The sequence below is a fragment of the Pantherophis guttatus genome, chromosome 2 (genome assembly GCF_059756535.1).
Source record: "Pantherophis guttatus breed Tessera chromosome 2, ASM5975653v1, whole genome shotgun sequence".
In the NCBI taxonomy this organism is placed as follows: domain Eukaryota; kingdom Metazoa; phylum Chordata; class Lepidosauria; order Squamata; family Colubridae; genus Pantherophis; species Pantherophis guttatus.
The window spans coordinates 21635916-21660537 of NC_142064.1; the positions used below are offsets into that span (position 1 = coordinate 21635916).

Sequence of the window (24622 nt, forward strand, 5' to 3'; positions counted from 1 at the left end):
ATCATATCACACTGATTTCTCCAGAAGAAGTTACTTTAGTTGTCATAACAACCTAAAAAATATCAATTTGTGACATCAGTTATAAGAGATAATTGCCTTGTTATTGTGTTGCCATTAAAATTCTTAGCTGCCTTCAGCTTCTTCTCAACTTAAATCTAAACCTAAATTCCAGATTTTCAGTTTGTTTCATCTTGAGTTCTTTATCTTTGTTTCTTTGTACATACATATTGGAAGTCCTTATCTAGAAATAGATTTTCCTATAATCTATTTAGCTTTGCCTCAGGCTCCTTGAGAAATAGCTTTGCCTCAGGCTCCTTGAGAAATAGTATAAGAAATCAATGAATTTAAGACTAAGAGAGAAAACAGAATAGAAACATCATTACGTGGCACTCCCACGTAACACCTCTCCTGCGCGAGCTGCATTGGCTCCCGGTGGTCTTCCGGGTGCGCTTTAAGGTGTTGGTTCTCATCTTTAAAGCGCTCCATGGCTTAGGGCCAGGATATTTGCGAGACCGCCTGCTGCTACCGATAACCTCCCACCAGCCAATACGCTCTCACAGAGAGGGCCTCCTCAGGGTGCCGTCGGTTAGGCAATGTCGGCTGGCGGCCCCCAGGGGGAGGGCCTTCTCTGTGGGGGCACCCGCCCTGTGGAACGAGCTACCTCCTGGAATACAATTGATCCCGGACCTCCGGACCTTCCGTAAAGCCCTGAAGACGTTTTTATTCCACCAAGCCAGCCTAGCCTAAATGGTTTTTAATTGGGATTTTAAATTTTATGGATTTGGGGATTTTAAATTGGGACGCTAATGATTTAATTCTTTTTTAATTATCTTAACTTTTGTATTTGTATGTTTTTTAATTTTGGCTGTTCACCGCCCTGAGTCCCTTCTGGGAGAAGGGCGGTATACAAATTAAATTAATAAATAAATTAAAGAAAGAAAGAAAATCATAAGGAGCAATTGAAGGTTATTCTTCATTTTTTTCAAGATTTAATTTCAAGCCTGCTTGACTTAGTCATTTCTAAAATTTCTTAGCTGGATATTAATGGGACAATAACACAATTCTTAAAAATACAAACCCCATACACCACCTATTATTTCTCCACTGGCAGCACATCAGATATCCAAGATCCTGAAACAAATCTTTTGAACCTCATATAATATACACATATAATCCTGCTATATTCTTCACTACTTCAAGGTTCTATTCTCTTCCCATCTCAAATCCATCTTTGCTTTGGGAAGGACCAAGTATTTTCATGGTGACAAGGTTAAAATCATATGAGAGAACAGGCCCATGATTTTTCACCCTGTCTCTTCAGTTGTATTTCTACCGGAAGTACTTCACTTCATTAGGCTGCATAAACAGGCTGCCTAAACAGAGGGATAGAATCAAGATCATGTGAAGTGTTAATACCACTTTATAATGACTTGGTAAGGCCACACTTGGGATACTGCATCCAGTTTTGGTCACCACGATATAAAAAAGATGTTGAGACTCAAGAAAGAGTGCTGAGAAGAGCAAAGATGATTAGGGACTGGAGGCTAAAACATATGAAGAAATTTGCAGGAACTGGGTATGCCTAGTTTAATGGAAAGAAGGACTAGGGGAGACATGATAGCAGTGTTCCAATATCTCAGGGGCTGCCACAAAGAAGAGGGAGTCAAGCTATTCTCCAAAGCACCTGAGGGCAGGACAAGAAGCAATGGGTGGAAACTAATCAGGGAGAGAAGCAACTTAGAACTAAGGAGAAATTTCCTGTTAGTTAGAACAATTAACCAGTGGAACAACTTGCCTCCAGAAGTTGTGAATGCTCCAACACTGGAAGTTTTTAAGAAGATGTTGGATAACAATTTGTCTGAAGTGGTGTAGGGTTTCCCGCCTAAACAGGGGGGTCGGCTAGAAGTCCTCCAAGGTTTCTTCCAATTCTGTTATTCTATTCTATTCTATTCTATTCTATTCTATTCTATTCTATTCTATTCTATTCTATTCTATTCTATTCTATTCTATTCTATTCTATTCTGAAGACCCTGTTGTTCCGCCAGGCCGGGCCATCGACATGATAATTTTAAATTGGGGTATTTTAAATTTCTGGGGTTTTAAATGGAGCCAAATTTATTTAATAATTTTAAATTGATGTTTGTCTTGTGTTTTTAAATAGGCTGTACACCGCCCTGAGTCCTTCGGGAGAAGGGCGGTATAGAAATAAAATTATATTATTATTATTATTATTATTATTATTATTATTATTATTATTATTATTATTATTATTATTCTATTCTATTCTATTCTATTCTATTCTATTCTATTCACACCTACAAACTAGAAAAGATCTGAGCTTATGATCAGTGATTAGTTAACCTAATTCAGTTAAATTTAAATTAATAATTTAAACAGTTATATATGAGTTTATTTATTTGATCCTTGTCCCAATCCTTTTGGACCAAGCAATTGAGCCCACAAATAGAGTCATAAGTCATGCTCATCATTTAGCAGATTATCACATGATAATGCCTGATTTTACAACTTTTTAGCAACAGTCATTAAGTGGAAGCAGCAATAGTGAAGTGAACATGGTCATTAAGCAAACGTGGCAAATCCATTCTTTACTATGGACATTTTTTGTCAGAAACCAGAAGTAAAGGCCAATTTCCAGCAAATATGTCCAAATGAGTCACCCTTGAGATGTGGTTGCAAACAATGCAAATGCAATTTTAGGCTACATCAATAGTAGTTTCTAATCATGGGAGGAATAATATCACACTTACATGACTGTGGGATACTGCACAAAGCCATAAATGTGGGCTAGGTGCAGAGATCTCAAAATGCATTCACATGACCAGGGAGGGGTTGGAACTTCAAATCTGGATTGTAAGTACCTTTTGGGGAATCCTTTGTAACATCAAACAGTTGATAAGTAAATGGTTGTAGGACAAGGACTACCGGTATTTTACCATTTACAACAACTCAATGAGGCAGGTTAGGCTGAGAAATAGGGACTGGCCCAAAGTTACCCAGCCAGCTTCCATGCCCAAGAGACATCTAATTCAATCAATCAGAGCTGAAAGGGATCTTGGAGGTCTTCTAGTCCAACCCCCTACTCAAGCAGGAGACCCTATAACATTCCAGACAAGTGGCTGTCCAGTCTCTTCTTAAAAACTTCCAGTGATGAAGCACCTTCTGAAGGCAAGCTGTTCCACTGGTTAATTGTCCTCACTGTTAGGAAGTTTCTCCTTATTTATTTATTTATTTATTCATTGGTTCGATTTATATGCCGCCCTTCTCCGGAGACTCAGGGCGGCTTACAATGCGTTAAGCAATAACCTTCATACTTTTGTATATATCTGCTTAGTAGGGCTTTCGGGGGCCCCTAACAGTGTTCTTTTTTATACAAAGTCAGCTTATTGCCCCCACAATCCGGGTCCTCATTTTACCTACCTCGAAAGGATGGAAGGCTGAGTCAACCTTGAGCCTGGTGAGATTTGAACTTGCAGTAATTGCAGGCAGTTACTTAATAGCACTTTAGTCTGCTGCGCCACCAAGGCTCTTAAGTTTCTCCTTAATTCCAAGTAGCTTCTTTCCTTATTTAGTTGCCATCCATTGTTTCTTGTTCTGCCCTCTGGTACTTTGGAAAATAAGTTGACTCCCTCGCCTTTGTGGCAACCTCTCAAATATTGGAATACTGCTATCATGTCACCCCTAGTCCTTCTTTTCTCTAGACTAGCCATACCCAATTTCTGCAACCTTTCTTCATGTGTTTTTGTCTCCAGGACTTTAATCATCGTAGTTGCTCTTTTTTGTACTTTTCCAAAGTCTCAACATCTCCTGATATCCAGTTCAGCACTTCACCTCTGTACATCAAGCTGGCTCTCAAGAGTTGTAAATCACACAGAGACAGTGGTGAAATCCAATTTTTTTTTACTACCGGTTCTGTGGGCGTGGCTTTGTGGGCGTGGTGTGGCTTCGTGGGCATGGCTTCATGAGCGTGGCATGGGAAGGATACTGCAAAATCTTCATTCGCACCCCACTCTGGGGCCAGCCAGAGGTGGTATTTGCCAGTTCTCTGAACTACTCAAAATTTCCGCTACAGGTTCTCCAAACTGCTCAAAATTTCCGCTACCAGTTCTCCAGAACCTGTCAGAACCTGCTGGATTTCACCCCTGCACAGAAAGTTTTTGAGCAGATACAGCTTTATGCTCTATCAAAGGTGCCGTATCAAGCTTTCTCCTTCGTTATGTTAGATGGCTGTGGGGCCAGTTCATAGTGGCAAGAGAGGGGAAGCACGTCAGGAATCCCACTACTTTTGCCTCTTAAGTGTTTTCAGCTGTATAAGCAAAAGAATCCTTGGCATTTTCCCAGATATATCTGATAAAATGCAAATGAAGTGGATGGGGAACGCTCAGCAAATATAAGCACATTTTCTGCTCATACATTTTAAATCTCACGAAGGACTGTAGGTAGTCCTCGACTTACAACTGCAATTGAGCCCAAAATTTACGTTGGCTAAGTGAGAAATCTGTTAAATGAGATTTGCCCCTTTTTAGAGCTTTTCTTGCCACATTTTTTAGCTGAATCACCGCAGTTGTTAAATTAGTAACATGGTTGTTAAGTGAATCTGGTTTCCACATTAGTTTGCTGGTCAGAAGGTTGCAAAAGGGATCACATGACCCAGGGGCACTACAACTGTCATAAATGTGAGTCAGTTGTCAAGTATTTGAATATAAATCATGTGACCATAGGGGAATGCTGCAATGGTCATAAGTGTGAAAAATGGTCATAAGTCACTTTTTCAGTGCCATTGTTTGGGGTTTTAAATTTGTCGGGGCCAAAATTATTTAATTTGATTTTATTCTACTTTTAAATTTTGTATGTATGTGTTTTATTGTTTGGCTGTGCACCGCCCTGAGTCCTCGGGAGTAGGGCGGTATAGAAATAAAATAAAATAAAAAATAAAAAAATAAAATAAATTGTAATTTTGAATGGTCACTAAATGAACTGTTGTAAGTTGAGGACTACCTGTACTGAAAAAGGCCCCTGGATGTATATTATTGTATCTGATTAGAGTCAGGTATCTCCTTTTGTCTACTTTAAGAGAAAAAAGAATTTTGTTCAGTTTCTTGATTTGATTTACAAGGACATTGCTTTAAATCAAAGCTTCCCAAGTTTTTTCCTTTCATACTTAAAATTGCTATCAAAAGAGTCCTATTTACCCAATACGGGCAAAACACTTTATGTCACTTTCAATGTCCCTATTGTGATTGGGTAATAGGTTAATGTGTCATTACCAAAAGAAAAAAAAAATCATTTTTACCCAATATAAATAATTTATCCAGGTTTGGAATGCTAAGGCAGGAATTTAAAAAAAAATACACCAATTTGCTAAGCAAGAAATAATGGTTTCACATAATGGGTAAATTCCAGGGTTTTAATGCTATGGGAATACACAATAATAATGAACAGATCAATATTCAGATATAAGATTGGTTGAGAGCTTTGGGCAAGAAACAATTATTGACTCAGCCTTCCAAGGACGTAAAACGAGGACCGAGGTACGTAAAACGAGGACCCAGATTGTTAGGGGCAATAGGCTGACTGTAAAACTGCTTAGAGAGGTCTGTAAAGCCCTGTGAAGTGGTATGTACTGTAAGCCTGAGTGCTATTGCTATCTAAGGATACAAATGTGAAATCTGTTTTTATGAAAATATTGTAATTTTGACCTTTTAAAATTTATTTTGGCTTGCAAATTATAGTAAGAAAGCCATTTTTGACATTTGTGCTTTGGATATCGATATTATTTTGTTCCAAGTTTAAATGCCATAGATTGGTGTTTTTCAAATTTGGCGATGTGTGGATCTCAGCTCCCAGAATTCTCCAGCTAGCCTCCAGTTGAGTTGAGGTTTACACATTTTAAAGTTGGTAAGTTTGAAAAATACTGCTATAATACAACCTATCTTACTTAAGATTGGCATGACATCTGTAGGTTTGTCAAGCAATAACAGAATATTCCATGTATTGTTATTTTGCATGTCCTTAATCAAAAGATTTAAATTATTAATTAAATTTAGTAACAAATTTAATTAATAATTTATAAGTAATAAGTAACACAATCAGAGTTGCATTTCAGAATTCCGCATTTATATTTCCCTTTTAACATGAAAAAGTACAAAATAGAATCAAAGACTTAGGCTGGGTTTGGTTTGGTGATTATACAGAACTACATCTTGCAGGCTTTTTCATTTTTGTCTCTGTTTAGACGGCGCACCTGGACAGTTTCTTTTAATGCATCGTTCTCCTGAAAAAAAATCAGGGCATTAGAATTTCTTTGTCTTTTTGAAATATGTGCTCCCCCTGTCTTCTTTTTGAATGCTTGCTTCCTCTCCCCCCTACACCCCATGTAAAAAGTCAGGAGAAAACCTGCAGAACAACTTTGGGAGATTTCTTAGTGGGCTTTGTTCCACAGATAGGCTCACAAATTGTTAGGGAGCTTAAACCTTTGTAGAGGAGGGGTATTCTACATCTACATAGAATCTATACTGGAGCCCCTTTGATTTCCAACCAGCCTTGCTTTTTATTTTTTTTACCTGCAGTCATTGCTCTGTTGTCAAAGCATATCCATGGTGCCTTTAATGAATTGAAAGACAATACCAATTCATCGGTGAATTGGTATTTTAATTGCAAAAACACAGAGAGGAATTTGTAAAACTTTGCATGGAGATTTGTGTGTGTGTCTGGGGGTGTGGGGGTGGGTCCGGGGGTGCCTTTATTTATTTATTAAATTTATATGATGCTCATCTTGTGATTTGACGCCTTGGAGTAAGTTTTTTTTTTTTTAATTGCATAGAGTAGTCCTTAAAGTTTTATTGGCAAAGTTTTTCAAAAGTAGTTTGCCATTGCCATTGCTTCCCTTGGCCTGAGAGAGGGTGTCTGGCCCAAGGTCATCCAGCTGATTTCATGCCTAAGGCAAGACTTCATGCCTAAGGAGTTCTCATGGTCTCCCAGTTTGTACTCATCCACTTAATCCAACTGGTCCTCATTTTTGTCCGGGTTACTCCTTGTACTCATAGTGAAAAGAATGGTACTATAATTTCAGAACAAGCATGAGTTCACATGTGTTTTTAAGTCCCCTTTTTGTTTAAGACTGGCTCAGCTGCCGAAGAGTATAAAATAAAACGGCTGTACGTTCATTCAGAACTGTACAGCTGCATACCAACTGCTCCTGTGGTCAATGGAAAGGAAGTAGGGACAAGCATGAATGGCCTACAAAGGCCCTTCCCTCACTTCCAGTCAAAAGAAAGGATGGAGAGAACTGTTTTTCTTCCTAAAACACAAACCGAATTGAATGACATGCAGAATTTGTAATTCTCTCCAAATTAGATGGGAATAAACTTCACTATCCTCTGTGGGAGTTCCGAATAGCACAGGAGACTGTGCCATTAGTATATGGGTTATTCTACATTCTGATTGAAAAGTAGACTACTGAAAAGAGTATGTGTACAGTAGTGGCCAAAATTGTGGAAACCTTTTGGGAAAAGTGTATTTTCTAAAACTAGCTACCGTGTTTCCCTGAAAATAAGACCATGTCTTATATTTTTTTGAACCCTGAAATAAGCACTTGGGCTTATTGCCATGCGCTCAAAAGCCTAATTGGGTTTATTATCAGGGGGTGTCTTATTTTGGGGGAAACAGGGTAATAACACCACTTTTTTTGGGAGTAGTACCATAAAATTATATATTATATCAATGGAAAGATAATTTAATCAAGAATGTAATGCAATAACTTTTATGAAGGATTTGCTATTAGAATAACAGTTATAGTATAAAGAAGAAAAGTGAAACACGTAGAAAAAATGAGATATACAAAAATTATCACATGAGTTAATACTTAGTTGGGTAACTTTTAGCATGAATTATGGCCTTACAACGTCTTCCCATGGAGTGAACCAAGTCTTTTAGTTCTGCAGCTGTTATAATATGAAACCAAGATTGAATGATTGCTTTTATTAACTGGGTTTTATTGCTGGGTCACTTCTGACTAACAAGTTTCTTTAGACGGCTCCATAGATTTTCAATTGGGTTAAGGTCTGGGCTATTCCCAGGCCATTCTAGCAGTGGAATCAGTGGTGGGTTCCTCCCGGTTCAGTCCGGTTCGGCCGAGCCGGTAGCGGTGACGACATGACGTCACCGAACCGGTTCTCCCCCACAATTTACAATTTCCACTACTGTACAACGATAGTCAATGATCAATAGCTCAATTGTACATCAAGTTTTCAGAAGAAAATAAAAATTTATGTGAGGATTTCTCTTCAGGGCAAGTGGCAAGCCCTAAGTGTGTGAAGTCCAAGCACATTCATACCTCAGGAAGATTAATTTTACATTATTTCCTTCTTTTCTGGAAGTCATTGGAGCTAGATAATTCAGCAGAGAATTTGTAGTTCTGCCCTCAGTGTATCGGTAAATGTTCTTGTCAGTTACAGCTGTAACAAATCTATGTGTTTAAATAATGCTTGCAGAAGAATAAAGCACCATGGTTTCTTTTTTCTTAGGTATCATCCTTGGCTTTTCTCTCCGATCCTATCACTTCAGCTACCGAGAAGTGAAATATTTTTCCTTCCCTGGCGAACTGTTAATGAGAATGCTGCAAATGTTGGTTTTGCCTCTCATTGTATCCAGCTTAGTAACAGGTACTGGTGTAAATTATTTTCTAATTTCTTTTTCTGTTTTACTATTGTCATTCAAGTTTAACATTCCTCTTTGTGTGTATATATGTATTCTTTAAAAAACAGTATCTAAGTATATACCCTAGGCCCGTCAAAGAATCTAGAATGTGATGTTGTTACATATCAATTCATGGTAGTGATTATTAGGTCAAAAATAAGCTCTTTTAATAAAAAGAGAAGAGCTCTGTGGGAGAATATTTGCTTTCATAAAGAAGCTGAAAGATTCAGTTTCCAACAACTTCAGTTAAAAACTAAGATAAAGCATTTATTAATTGATTACAATTGTAAGGTGAATGACTACAGGTAGTCCTTTGTTGTGGTAAATCATAAACCATGGTTGTTAAGCCAGGTACCCACCTTGTTCAATGACTGCAATCCTGACACTCCCAGTTGCAGTCATTAAGTGACTGTGCAGGTCATTAAGCAGATAATGGGGTACATCAGGCTACGAGAGGACTGGCGCAGGGCAATACTCTATTTTAAGTCCAGGCTTATACTGCAGCACATACCTTGCTTGCTTGCTTGTTTGTTTATTATTTGCTTGCTTGCTTACTCACTCACTTACTTACTTGACCTCTATGCCACCCATCTCGCCAGAGGCAGCTCTAGGCAGCTTACAGACATTCAATTAAAACTCACTACAGAACAATAAAACAATAAATAAGTATCATGCATTTAAATACAGACCTTCTGCTGGGCCTCCCAGGACCTCCCCGTGTAGCCGCCCTCTGTACAGCTTCCCGCCCTGCCAGATCGCACAGTCTTGGGCCTGCTTTTTGACCTGTTAGGTCCCACAGCCTTGGGCCTACTTCCCGCCCTGTCAGGTCTCACACAGGCTTGGGCCTCCTCCTACCTGCCCTGTCACATTTTGTTCCTCTTACTTCTTCCAAAGATCATCTTTCTGAAAATTTGCCCAGCCCATGTGATCCCCAGCCCAGACCTCCTACAGAGGCCACTTTGCACCATTCTAGAGGTAGCCACCATTCTCTGAATCTCTCAGGTAAGCATGATTTCTCCAACATCACAGAAAGAGTTTCCTTCTCTAACGACTGCTCTAACTAGGATAATTAGTTATCTCCTGCATATTACTCTTGAGTTACAACTTTTTTTTTAAAATAAAGGAATTCCCTACAATATTGCAACCAAAATGCATATAAAACTAAAGCTGTAGCAGATTCCCTCGCAGAATACTTGCAGAAAACCCTCGGTAACTGGAAGATGGTCTCAGGGTCCTGTTTATAGGGAAAGATGTTTATTAATATTATTGGTCACCTTTTATCAAGGGACCGCCAAGGCAGGGGTGAAATCCAGCAGGTTCTGGAGAACCGGTAGCAGAAATTTTGAGCAGTTTGGAGAACCGATAGCGGAAATTTTGAGTAGTTCGGAGAATCGGCAAATACCACCCCTGGCTGGCCCCAGAGTGAGGTGGGAATGGAGATTTTGCAATATCCTTCCCCCAGGAGTGGGGAGGGAATGGGGATTTTGCAGTATCCTTCCCCTGCCACCCCCACCAAGCCACTTCTACCAAGCCAAGCCAAGCCCACCAAGCCACGCCCAAAGAATCAGTAGTAAAAAAAATTGGATTTCACCACTGCCTCAAGGTAACTTGGAATTATTTGAAAGCAGCTGGTAATGTATGGATTTCCCACTGCTCCCTTCCACAAACACAGATGGGTAACTTAGGCACATTTCAGTTCCGAAAAACACTGGCATGCGAGCTAAGAAGGAGAGAGTATAACTGCCAGTAAAACATTGGAGATTTTTATAGAGTAGGAAAGAAAAAAAAACAAATGAAAGGGAAGATTACTTTTAAAGTAATAATAATAATAATATTGTTGGATTTTGCGAGCCCATTAGATGAAAAGATTCTAATGCTGTTTTAAGACTGTGCATGTTTTCTGTACAAGCCACAATGTTCAGGTAGCCATTTTTTTTTTTTTTTTACCATTTTTAATTCTTAGGAAGGGTGGGTACAATCCTCACCTCCATGCTTTATTATTTAAGAGGAGAAAGAGATATGTAGCATGGCTAAAACAGTCTCCGGCAGAATTTGAAAATAATTAGTTTTTTTTTAAAGTTATTAAAATTACAGATATAAAATAAAGTGGTAAAAGCTGAATCTGTTTTGTGTAACTTATAATTATCCTAGTTAAAGCAACTGCGGGAGAAAGAAGGAAGCTCTTTCTTGGATATTGGAAAAATAGTGTTTACCCTAGATCAGGGTCAGCAACCTGCGGCTCCAGAGCTGCATGCGGTTCTTTGGGCCCTCTGCTGTGGCTCCCTGTCAGGTGATTCCCCCCCCTGGCTGGCCCTCCCCTCCCAGTCCCTCCTCACCTGGCCTGAGAAGGTAAGGGCGACGGCGGGGGGTGGAGAAGCTGCCAGAGCAGAGACAGAGAGATACAGAGAGAGGGGGAGAGAGAGAGACATAGAGAGATACAGAGAGAGAGGGAGGGGGGAGGGAGGGAGGGGAGAGAGAGATGTCAAAAGGATTTTGTGGTTCCCAATGTTTTTTAACAACTGGTTCTCTGCCCTAATGACCGACTGGTAGGCATGGTTGGGGGGGGAGGGTGTCATGTGACTGATGGGAGTGAGTGACATCAAGTTGGCCACACCCACCCAGGTTTGTGACTCCCGGTGTTTTCTTTTCTGTGGGAAATGGTTCCAAATGGCTGAGTATTTAAGTTTGCAGACCCCTGCCCTAGATAAAGAGTCTGTGTGAGACAGAGATTGTTTTCAATCACACTCTGAACCTGAGTCTTTTAATTATTAAGCATTAGATGCAGGGGTGGGTTCTAAATTTTTTTACTACCGGTTCTGTGGGCATGGCTTATTTTGTGGGTGTGGCTTGGAGGTCATGTGACTAGGTGGGCGTGGCTAGCTGGTCAGAGATATTTCTGGAAGGTCCTCGCACTTATGACCAGTCCTCACACTTACGACCCGACTCATTTGTTTGCTTTTACCACTGATCAGCTGTAGGACGGCCCTTTGAAGCCCCGCGGCAAGAGTTTAAACAGTTTTTATCCCTCTAGTCATCAGCTGGGACTCAGGAGGCAGCAATAGATTGGGGGTGGGACCAAATAAAAGGTAAGAATAACGTGGGGGGGGAGGGCGGGGGGGGAGAACCGGTTCGGTGACGTCATATCGTCACCGCTACCGGCTCGGCCGAACCGGACCGAACTGGGAGGAACCCACCACTGATTAGATGGTTCATGCAATACAGCTGATCCTCAACCTATGACCAGTTGTTTAACAACAGTTCAAAATTAGGACAGCCTTGGAAGAAGCAATTTATGACCTCCCCTTGCACTTAACAAATGTCACATCACCCTACAGTCACATGATAACAATTGGGCGCTTGGCAATCTGTTCACATTCACAACCTGTTGCACCATCCTGCAATCATGTGATAAGAATTTGCAACCTTCCCACCCAGTTTTTGACAAAAGACATAAATTGTGGAAGTTGAATTTGCTTAATGACCACATGATTCACTTATCAACTGAGGTGATTTGCTTAACAGCAGTAAAAATAGTTGTAAAATTGGGTCTTGTTACATGATAGCTCACCTTACAAATACACCAACTTATGGTGGAAATTTCCATCCCAATTGTGGTCATTAGTTGAAGTTGAACATTGAATTATAAACTTACCCAATAGCTAACAAACTTGGCCAAAAAGCCCCATCCAAGGTTAACACCAAGCTTAGTATATTATGTGAATGTAACTGCTACATCTTTGATGGTTACATAGGTTTAACTCTACATAAACATAGCCAGAGTCAGCTTTAGAACTTCAAAAGTCTGTTCGAAGAGCAGAATTGAGCATCATTAGAACTAAATCATAGGCTGGGCTCACACAACACACTAAGGCAGACACACACAAAAAGCTTATGCCCAGCATCTGCTATACGACAATATTTGCCACTTGTGGAGGTAATTCATTTTTCATCAAATAGATTTCCCACTATGAACTTTAGTGCATCTGCTTCTTCATAAATTCTAGCTCCTCCAGTTCAAAGTATTGTACCCATAGTAGGAGGCTTAAGGTGTTATTCACCTTCTCCGGCACTTCCTGTGGTTTTATTAGCCAACTGTAGTTCGGAGACTACAGTTGGTCCAGAATGCAGCCGCGCGAGCTATTCGTGGGTGCACCTAGATACACCCACATTACACCAATTCTCCGTGAGCTGCACTAGCTCCCTATTGGTCTCCGGGCGCAATTCAAGGTGTTGGTTATTACCTTTAAAGCCCTACATGGCTCAGGACCAGGCTATCTTCGAGACCGCCTTCTACCACATAGCTCTCAGCGATCAGTAAAATCCCACAGAGTTGGTCTCCTCCGGGTCCCGTCAGCTAAACAGTGCCGGCTGGCGGGCCCACGGGGGAGGGCCTTCTCTGTGGCTGCCCCAGCTCTCTGGAACCAGTTACCTCCTGAGGTCCGGACCACCCCAACCCTATTGGCCTTCCGGAAAGCGGTGAAGATCTGGCTTTTCTGGCAGGCCTGGGGCCGTTGATCTTGCTGTTGCGATCTTGTGAGATCCAGCCATGAATGGTGTGAATGGGTTTTAATGTTTTAATTTTTAAATCTTTTTATAATGGTTTTTTAAATGTATTGTAAGCCGCCCTGAGTCTTCGGAGAAAGGCGGCATATAAATTGAAATCATCATCATCATCATCATCATCATCATCATCATCATCATCACTGTGAGTGGTTTTTAGCATCCATCTTCCCCTTTCTGTGCAGCCGTAGAAGCCTACAATCAGCAGAGTCTTGTAGGATCAGGCCAAGGACCTATTTAATCTAGTCTTCTGTCTTGCATTCTGTGCCAGGGATGCATTTAGGAAGCGGGGAACTTAAGGCATGCTTAGAACATTGCTTCCTTGTTCAAAAGAAGACAAGAGCACCATTATGCACTTAAACTTCTTTCTCTATGCCAGGGGTGTCAAACTCGATTTCATTGAGGGCCACATCAGGGTTGTGTTTGACCTCAGGGAGCCGGGGTGGGTGTGGCCAGCTCGACGTCACTCCTGTCAGGGGCACCTGTGGTGGCCCGAGCACTCTACCAGCAAAAACTGGCTCCCGAGCTCCATTTTCAACTGCCAGGGCCACCTGCAACCCTCTGTCAGTGAAAACGGAGCACAGCCCTCCCGAGCTCCATTTTCACTGGCAGAGGGTTGCAGAAGGCCCTGGCAGTTGAAAATGGAGCTCAGGAGCCCATTTTTTCTGGCAGAAGTACCACGGGTCGGTCCTTCGCTGTTTCCAGAATGGCCCCATGGGCCAAATCTAAGTACCCCATGGGCCAAATCTGGCCTCCGGGCTTTGAGTTTGACACCCCTGCTCTATGCAATCTAGCTGCCTCGTCTGACTTTTCTTCTGCTGCCTTAAACCAGGAATTCCGACAAGGCTATAAACACTGACCTATGTTTCCAGAGGTCAAAACATAGTGGCTAACTGTGAACCTGGAGATCTGGTTTGCATTTGACCCTGTAACCCTTTGCCTTCTTACAGAGGAATAGCTTCATGGCTCATGTTTCTTTGGAATGCATCTCAACGCTTTCCTTACATTCTCGTTTCCAACTTCCTTGTGCTATTATCATCATCACTGTTGATCGTTCTGTCCCTAAATTTGGAAGGAAGGAAATAACATTTGAATCTCCTTGGCCTCTAAACTAAAATAAGTTCTCCATTTTGCTACCACATTCAAATGTTGCAAATGTGGGAAATTGGTAATAAATTTACCCTCAGTGATTAGAATGTTCCCAAAGTTGTAAGAACACGCGATCGTCTTACCAAACTATATAAACTGAGGGACAGGAAATCAGTATTTAAATAGCCAAGCAGAGTGAGCATAATATTTCTTAAAATGTTAACTTCTTCTTTTGCACAATGGGCAAAACAAGATATGAAGTGGTGGGGATATTCGTAAATATTTTTAAAACTTGAGTTCTGAAGAAAGGGCTTTTAAAAAAATAATACGAACATGTAGCCCTTTCCTAACTCTGATGAATTTGGAAGCTCTTGATACTTATTTCTTATCAACCTGGAATAATGTTTTATTTAGATTAGCTTAGAACAGTATATTTTAAACTTGGCATGCTGGCTGGGAAATTCCTGAAGCTGAAGTCCATACATCACAAAGTTACCAAATTTTGAGAAACACTGGCCTAGAACAATATGTGAATTCAGCCAGTTGTGGCATAGTTACAAAGAATTAATAAACCATGGTTTAGCACTGTGTATAAAACCACTGGAGTGCTAATATGTATGGAGCAATTAAGAAAATCATTATTTAAATAAAAGACACTTTATAACGTCTGAGCATTTACCATTTCTGTGGTTGGATAAATTGGGAGGAAAGGAATGGTGTTTCCTAGCCAAGTTAACCTGCTAATCTTTTAAGCAGATTTAAATCTATTATTACTGTAACAGATTGGGAAAATGTTGCAGATGTATTACCTCAGACCAAAAAAAAAAGGTTTTCCTGCTAATTTGCTATGCTTCAAGAAGTTTGGTTGGCTTGGGAAGTTACTTTGATGGACTTCCCTCTAATTAAATCACTGTGTTTCACTGTGTTACTTCAACATTAGGGAATCCAGCAAAATCATCAAGTGAAAGTCCTTTTTTCAGAAGCTAATGGGCTTTGATTATACATCATTTACTTTCATATCCTCACCCGACTCATATCCCAGCTACCAGAAAAGGCCATTTTAAGCCATTTAATGATATGGGGAAATGCTTTTATAGGAGAGCAGGTTGATTTAAGTGTCACATCCATCAAAGGATGGTCTCTTCAGGTCTCTAGCAAGCAGGTATTGGCTGCCTTTAGTTACTGAAAAATTTTGGGCTGCTATTTTTGTGAGCCTTCATTTCAGATTCTTGGCATTGGGACAGTTAGTTCTTTGTGCTCTGGTATTACAATGAGGCAACCCAAGAGAAAGAGACTCGGTTCAAGGCTGTCAGCTGTTACTAATCACCGTTCTATGGCTTGCTGTGAATCCCTGCTAGTCCTTACCTCCTGCTCTGCTTAGCACACATAAAGAAGATAAATTACTCCCTTAGTTTCTCTTCAAAAAGCATATTGTGTGGTGCATTCCAATATCATGAGGAAAAGATGGAATAATGCAAAGAGTTGAAGTGGTATCTAAACAGCCCACACAGTAGGCTCCTACTCTGGCAGATGTGAAGAACAGGAAATGTGCCACTGGCTTGGATATCTAGAAATATTGTGTTACTTTGCGCTTGCTAAGTTGGGAGTAGAGAAATGGGATGCAACTCTGAGAAAAAGATCCTCAGGGTTTTGTGTGTGTCTTTGTGTGTGTTTTGAAAGTAGGCTATTCCAATATTTCTCAACCTCAGCAATTTTAAGATGGGTGGACTTCAGCTCCCAGAATTCCCTAGCTAGCAAGACTGGTTGGGGAAGTCTGTCAGTTGAAGTCCACCCTCATCTTAAAGTTTCCAAGGTTGAAAAACACTAGGCTATTCCAGCTGTGCAGTCTGGCCTCAGCATCAAGGACTGTGAGGAGTTACAGCAAAAGACAAAATAACTTTTGAGCCTGAAGAAAATACTTTCCACAAATCTCCGAGAAGTCAGAGGTAGTTTGCCAAATCTGGGGAATGGAGTAAAGTTGAGTGGTCATGATACAAGTGACAAATTCTGAAATGGAAAGGAACAGGCGGACGATTTTCTTTTTTCTTCTCTTTATTTAATTTGTATACCGCCCTTCTCCAACAGGACTCAGGGCGGTGAACAGCCATGGTAAAACATAACATATAAAATTTAAAAGCAATTTAAAAACATTAAATAATTTGGCTATCCAATTAAAACAACCCAGGTTAAAACCAATTACAAATTAAAATCGAAGGGATGGGATCAAGCCAGCCCGGCTAGGTGAAAAAGATGTGTTTTCAGGGCCCGACGAAAAGTCCGGAGGTCTGGTATCGTGCGTATCTCTGGGGGCAGGTCGTTCCAGAGGGCAGGTGCCGCCACAGAGAAGGCTCTCCCCCTGGGGGTCGCCAGCCGACATTGTCTGCTGGCGACCCTTAGATTTACCCTAAGAGCTAAATTACAAGATACAGGTAGTCTTTGACTTACGACCAGTCACTTAGTGATCATTTGAAGTTTTGACAGACTTTGACAGATCAGCACTTACAACCCAGATTCGAAGTTCCAATGGTTCTCTCTGCCATGGTCATATGACTGTACTTTGAGCATTCAGCAAGTGAGCCAGCTGTTCGTGACCATATTTTATGACAGTTTTGCCAAAAACTGGTATTTACTTCCAGTTTTCAGCAACAGCTGCCCATAGCAAACCATGGGTACACTTAACAACCACAACATTCACTTAACAACTGATGCAGAAAAGGCCGTAAAATTGTCACGAGCAATATCTGTGATGGGCAGGCTCCATTACAGATGTAACTCGAGGATTACCTCTAAGAAAGCTTATTTAGCTTTATTTGTAACTAAAACGTCCTAACTGGATTAATCAGGGGTACATTTCGTTTTTGTTTTTGTTTAACTGTAATTAAGAACTATATTCCATCCCTTGTCATTGGGACAGTGCAATGTTTCTTTAAGAGAGTTAGAGAGAGGTGTTATATGTATGCTCTGAACCTTTTGGAAAGTGAATCCAATGAGCTGTGCACACTAGTGTGCATACATATAAAATAGCAAACAAGGATGTAAACAGGCCCTCCGATGCAGCATCTTGTTTCCTAAAAATGCTGTCTATTCTTTCTTAGGCTACACTTTGCAGAGACCGGGGGGTGGATGGGGAGGTTTGCAAAAGATAAAACCAGCATTATGCTGCAGCATCTCTTTTTGTACATGTGTTGTGACATTGCACGCATGTACAAAAGGAGTGGAGCTGGCTTTGTAGCTGAGCAGCTCTGCTGTCCTCACTTTGACAAGGCCATCAGACTTGTGGATGCTCAAGCTTTAATCTTCGAAAAGTTATGCATCCCTACTGTAGGCAAAACAATCTCCTTTAATCTCATGGCTTCCAGATTTGTTAGATTTTTAACTTCTATCTTCACCCAGCAACAGAGCTGCTCTTCCTGTCTGTATGCACCACATACTTGCTTTCGGTGTGGGGTTGAAATATTAGAGAGCACTACAGGAATCCCTTGGATATATTTATTATTCTTTGATTTAAAAGCCAGTGATTTAATTTCATCCTGCATTCCTTTTCAGCTACAATTTAATTACATGTCAGTTTGTGCCATCTGCCAGACTGCATCATTTCATTAGCATTTTTTTCAGGTATTTCCCAGACCAATGAATCTTTGCAGAACTTGCATATTGAGGAAGCAAAAATCCACACTTTGGAAAAAAATGTGTCTATAACGAAATGTATATTCAAAGTAGCAACATGTAAAAACAAGATTTCTTTGCAGTGGAAGGGGAAAAAAACCCACAAAATTACATAGAATTTTGATAGAATGAAGTAACATCTGAAGGTACATGACATGCAGTAAATGGATATCGGTTACCCGTACCTTCATTAATATTTAATTTCAATGAAACCAGATGAGTTACAATTTGTTCAGTTGCTTTCCCTTGCATTTTCCGCAGGTAGCCAAATATGCTAGTGAGACATTGCTGTTTCTAATAGTAATTTTATTAAAAATTGCATTTAGAAGGATAAAAACTAATACGATTTTTTTTTAAAAGTATATAAAGTGCAGAAAACAAAAATATAAAAATAAGAATATAGTAAAGAAAAAGAAATGAAATATATATATAGAGAAAAATGGCTTCCCCATTCATCACAATTATAAACAGTTGGTAACTTGCAGCAAATGTTAGTAAATGCAGCAAATTCCCACAGCCCATCTTTTATCTATAAACAAATCCTTAAAGCATCATCATTTCAGTATCCATTAAGGGTTACCAGAGCTAACATGTCTATTTTAACCTTGATCTAACAAGCCAACTTTATATTCCTTCCTTTTAATTTAACAATCTCAATCTTCTTTCAAATAAGATCCTAAGAACTTGATTTCTTTTCATTTTCTTCTTGTCCTTTCTCACAGAAAGCTTTAACAAGTCTTTTTTGTAAATCTAATATAGGGAAATTATCTGGGTCACTCACTTGATTTACTATTTGTATAACCCTTTTAATTATTAAGCATTTTCCTACAGGAAGCATTCTTTGAATTAATTCCAATTTTTTTTTTCCAAATCCATCTGGACCCTTAGTCTGTTTGCAGCTTTCCAAAATCAAAGTTCACCCTTTTGCTGTTTATTCCCCACCCGAATCTACTGTACAGAAATCCATACTCCAAGCTAACCTCCCTAGGTCTCAATCTTATGTTTATTATAGGATTTGCCTGGAAGACCCCTGATTAAATTAGTCTGAGGATTGATTGCTTAGTTTAAATTCCCTCTTTAGAAGTTACTACCACCTCTCTAGGGTGGATTTTGTCTTCGAGTTGATGATCAGTAAAAATAAGCAACACTGCTCAGTTATTACGTGTGAGAGAAAAAGGGTGGAAACATCTTCTTCCAGAGGTGGGTTTCAGGAGGTTCTGACCAGTTCTGGAGAACTGGTAGCAAAAATTTTGAGTAGTTCAGAGAACTGGTAAATACCATCTCTGGCTGGGTCCGCCCCCATCTATTCTCTGCCTCCCAAGTCCCAGCTGATCAGGAGGAAATGGCTATTTTGTAGTAACCTTCCTCTGGAGTGGGGAGGGCATGGAGATTTTACAGTATCCTTCCCCTGGAGTAGGGTGGGAATGGAGATTTTTACAGTATCCTTCCCCTGCCATGCCCACCAAGCCAAGCCACGCCCACCAAGCCACACCCACAGACCCAATAGTAAAAAAATTTGAAACCCACCACTGTTCTCTTCCCAACTGTTCACATTGTGGAATACTGTATATTTTAGTTGCAGATAGTTAAGTGCTCAATCTAGCAAAATTTTGTCTATAGGTGAAACAATAAAGAATTCAGCTTAGAAAAATCACCATGTGCAATTCTTGGTTTTGGACCTGACATCAAGGTTGTGTTTATTTTTTTATTTTATTTTATTTCGAATTTATATACCGCACCTTCTCCCGAGGGACTCAGGGTGGTGTACAGCCAGATAAAAACATACAATACAAACATTAAAAACAATTAAAAGGATATATATTAATTTGGCCCCAATTTAAGATAGCAAACCAATTAAAAAATATTTAAAAATATGTTAAAAAATATGTTAAGCCAGCCCGGCTTGCTGAAAAAAGAAAGTTTTAAGGGCACAGCGGAAGGCACCGAGGTCTTGGATTCTCCTTATCTCTGGGGGCAGCTGATTCCAGAGGGTAGGTGCCCCCACAGAGAAAGCCCTCTCCCTGGGGGTCACCAGCCTACATTGTTTGGCTGAGGGCACCCCGAGGAGGCCCTCTCTGTGGGAGCGCACAGGTCGGTGTTGCCTCTTGTCTCATCCCCCTCCTTGGAATGTGCTCCCACCTTCCTTGGAAATTGCCACTTCTTTGTAGTCCATCACACCATCTTCCCCCCCCCCCACGGGCACCATCCCTCACACATAATTGCCTGAGTAGCCATTTACATGTTAGCCAATATGATACAGTAGTTAGAGAGTTGGATTGGGCAGCCATTCCTTTCAGCCCAATCTCTCTAACAAGGTGGTTATTATGAGGAATAAATGAGGGTGTGTCCAGGATCACCTCTCTTAATTATTTAAAAGAGCAGTAAGATATTGATTCAAGAAATACATAATTGAATGAATAATAAATGAATATGAATCAAAGAATTAAAACAGGAACCCCATTACCAGAAAAGAATGGACAATATTTGTGGAGAATAGTCACATGTGAAATGCTAAAGGTAGAATTAATTGCTATAGCTAAAATTGAAATATAATAGAATTGATCACAGTAAGGCAGATATATATTCTGTGCCTTCACAAAGCCCCATTCATTCATTCATTCATTCATTCATTCATTCATTCATTCAACATATATGCTGTCCTTCTCGCCTAGAGGCAACTCTAGACAGCTTACAATCATAAAAACAAGATAAAACCTTAAAACATTACACAAGTAGTCCTTGACATATGATAGGAATTGAGCCCAGAATGATGTTCGTATGTTGTGGTGGTCATTAAGTGAGCCACCACATAAACACACTCAATTTTATTACCTATTTGTGGCAGTCATTAAGCAAGGACCATTGTTTTCTTCAATAGGCTTTTTTTTTTTTGCTGGAAACTTAAAGTAAATGCCTGAAACCGGCAAAATACCTCCAAAATCACAGTCATATGACTACAAAATACTACAAATAGCTACAAATGTGAGCCACTTAACAAGCATCCCAAATTTGATCATATAACTGTAGCAGTGGTGAAATCCAAATTTTTTTACTACCGGTTCTGTGGGCGTGGCTTGGTGGGCATGGCAGGGGAAGGATACTGCAAAATCCCCATTCCCTTTCCACTCCTGGGGCCAGCCAGAGGTGGTATTTGCCGGTTCTCCGAACTACTCAAAATTTCCACTACCAGTTCTCCAGAACTTGTCAGAACCTACTGGATTTCACCCCTGAACTGTAGGGTGTATATGTCTACAGTCATTTGAACTCCAGAATTGGGTTATAAGTAGCTCTGAAGAGGTCAATCATAACCTTAAACAGTCATTAAGCGACTGGTTGTTAAGGAAGGACTACCTTTATGGGTATAATTGGTAAGGAATTCCAGGGTTCTCGTTCCTCCCAAACCTTTGAAGAAGGACCAGACAAAGAGGACATTGATGGTGAAGGTCATTCCTCTGCAAAGAAAGTGAAATTTCTGAGATGTGTGACTAACTTTCCCCTTGTGCATCCTTTGTGTTAGGAGTGGCTGCCTTGGACAGTAAAGCATCAGGGAAAATGGGTCTCCGAGCAGTGGTGTATTACATGAGCACCACAATTATAGCTGTCCTGATTGGGATAATCATGGTAGTCATCATCCATCCTGGGAAAGGGTCAAAGGAAAAAATGCACAGAGAAGGCAAGATTGTCCGAGTGACAGCTGCAGATGCCTTTCTGGACTTAATCAGGTAAGCGGCATTTTTCTGCATCTTGGCTCCTTCGATTGTGTTAGATTACAGCCCTCTTATTGCAACGTGGTTAGTGTGAATTGTACGAGGGCCATCCTGGAGGAAAGCTGTTAACTAAATCAAAAAAGATGCATCATGTGTGATAATGTAAAGCTAAGGAAATGAGTGATGTGATGGAGCACCAAGGTGGCATCCTCAGCTTGGAAATAATAGCAATAGCAATAGCACTTAGACTTATATACCGCTTTACAGTGCTTTACAGCCCTCTCTAAGTGGTTTCCAGAGTCAGCATATTTCCCCCAACAATCTGGCTCCTCATTTTACCCACCTCGGAAGGATGGAAGGCTGAGTCAACCTTGAGCCTGGTGAGATTCAATCTGCCAAACTGCCGGCAGCCGGCAGTCAGCAGAAGTAGCCTGCAGTACTGCACTCTTAACCACTGTGCCACCGCAGCTCAATAATTCTGAAACATAGTCCAAAAATAGCCTTATAGCCACAGTTCATGGTTGAACAATCTTTTGTGGCTGGGGGCAGTACTTTACATTTTTTGAAAACTGGAGAACCACCGTTTGCAAAAGCTTTGCACACTTATATAAAGTATAGCTCACCATCAAGCTGAGCAAAACTGGGTGAATTTATTTGTTTTCTTGTTAGTCTCTCATTCTGATGTAAATGAGGGCCGTTACCGATTCCTATATCTTAGGTGTCATTCCAATTTCATTGGGGATGGTTGACATTGGGAATACAAGTCAACATTCAGAGAGACACTGTCTTAAAAATCAGAACATTGGTGTTCTTATTTATTATACTGCTTATTATATTCTGAATGAAGGAAAAACTTCACCGAATATGTCTGATGGTGAGAGATTTAACTGGTGAGAGAAATTTCAATTACATGAGCATAGCATAATTTGAGTCAGGGTATGCAAATAATTTGAGGAACCACTTTGCTTACAAAGAAGCAAATCTGATTTTGAAGCAGTGAAGCAGCTGAGACTATTAGCTGGCAAGGGACTCAAAGCTCTTCCATTGTTTTCTGGGCCTGCCTGTACATGGCCAGAAGACACTTCTACCGGCCCAAGTTTTTACTACCAGCAACCAAATTATCCAAGCCATAAAATGTGGATTTGGATTGTACGTTGTGTATAAAGGAATATTGAAAAAAATAAAGTTCTTGAGTGAGATCCTGATAGGATGACAAATTATGGCTAATAGGTAAATACTAATTTTTTTCATCTTTACAGGAACATGTTTCCTCCAAATCTTGTAGAAGCCTGCTTCAAACAGGTAAAAAAAATTGAATCCCTTCTTACGTATATGTGGGTATATTACATGTCCAGATTTAATTGGGATTACACAAAGACCAAGTTTATAATGCAGGGAATTGTTATTCGTTGTCTTCCAGGGAGAAGCACTTACAGCTTCTATAAGATAAGATTCCAAAAGGTTATATTATCTGGACCTATGACCCAACCAGGATTAGGTTTTCCAGTTGCTCTTCTGCACAGATCTCTGACTTATCAAAAGTATAAAAATACTCCTATGGTTATTGCTGATGTTCCACCAACCATAGATGCAGAGAAGACAAGTGCTTCATTATTATTAAAAGTACAGCATAATATGTAGAAGCCAGCAGTGTTTAGATTAGAGATTAACCTATTGCAAATTTTTTAATTTCACAACGTATAGACAGATTTAACCATCGTTTCAATTGGGAACATGTGACCTTCCTAGACCAAGCCATGTCCAAAACTGGTGGGGAATTTCTAGAAGCCTGGCACTCTGACAAATTAGTCATCAATAGACACATAGACATTAACAACATCTATAGACTATGCAAAAAAGACAATCAACCAACCAACCAAAAAGGGAACAAAAAGATCCAAGCACCACTCCACCAACAATCAGCACCCAGATCAGCATAGATTAACTCCAAAGTTAATATCAGACCAACAATCAACTAAACAACACCCCAATCAAAAAACTGCCAAAGAAGCTGACAGTAAGCAGCCCAACCAAAGAATCTCTTAAGATCACACCCAACAATACTAACAGGGCAAGCCACTAGAATATAAACTGACAGCAAACTGCACTCCTTACTTAACACTGATGATGTTACCTAGTTTGGGTAATGAAAGATCTTCAAGAAAACAAGCAAGCTATTGCTTATTTAGATTATTTCTGTCTTCATCCGGGGAGGTCAGACAAATCTTTTGATAATTGCATTTGAGCAGTTAGAAATAAGGCTTCCAGAATTCCTAACACATGAATGTAATATTTGTCCTTCTAACCATCATTAACAGTTCAAAACAAACTATGAAGAGCGTGTTCATCATACACATGATCATTCCAACGAAACATCAGTCCTTGCTGGCATTATAAATAATGTAACAGAAGCTGTGGAAAACCTAACTCAGATGAAGAAGGAGATGATCCCTGTACCAGGGGCTGTAAATGGAGTGAATGCACTTGGATTGGTTGTCTTCTCCATTAGTTTTGGATTAGTGATTGGCAATATGAAGGAACAAGGTCGGGCAATGAGAGACTTCTTCGACAGCCTTAATGAGGCTATCATGCGACTGGTAGCTCTAATAATGTGGTAAGTATTAAATTGACTATGCTATTATTACCTGTTTTGGATCCCTCACACCTCTTTACTTTGAGGTCTAAGCTGAACTTCCTTCTTGGTTGCTGTAACAGTTTCTGAGGTGAAAATTCAAGGAGATGGATACAGATACAGTTGCAGGAACTGGGTATGTCTAGTTTAATGAAAAGAAGGACTAGGGGAGACATGATAGCAGTGTTCCAGTATCTCAGGGGCTGCCATAAAGAAGTGGGAGTTAAGCTATTCTCCAAAGCACCTGAGGGTA

At 40.2% G+C, this 24622-nt stretch overlaps 1 protein-coding gene across 1 annotated transcript in view; it reads left to right on the top strand.

Annotated features, from left to right (window-relative positions):
• Positions 1–24622, top strand: part of SLC1A3 (solute carrier family 1 member 3) — a 51007-nt gene that overhangs the window by 17221 nt on the left and 9164 nt on the right. Inside the window, exons 3-6 of the mRNA XM_034442387.3 lie at positions 8544–8681; positions 21548–21752; positions 22997–23039; positions 24056–24351. Of these exons, the coding sequence (XP_034298278.1) occupies positions 8544–8681; positions 21548–21752; positions 22997–23039; positions 24056–24351 (682 nt within the window). The remainder of the gene's footprint in view (positions 1–8543; positions 8682–21547; positions 21753–22996; positions 23040–24055; positions 24352–24622) is intronic.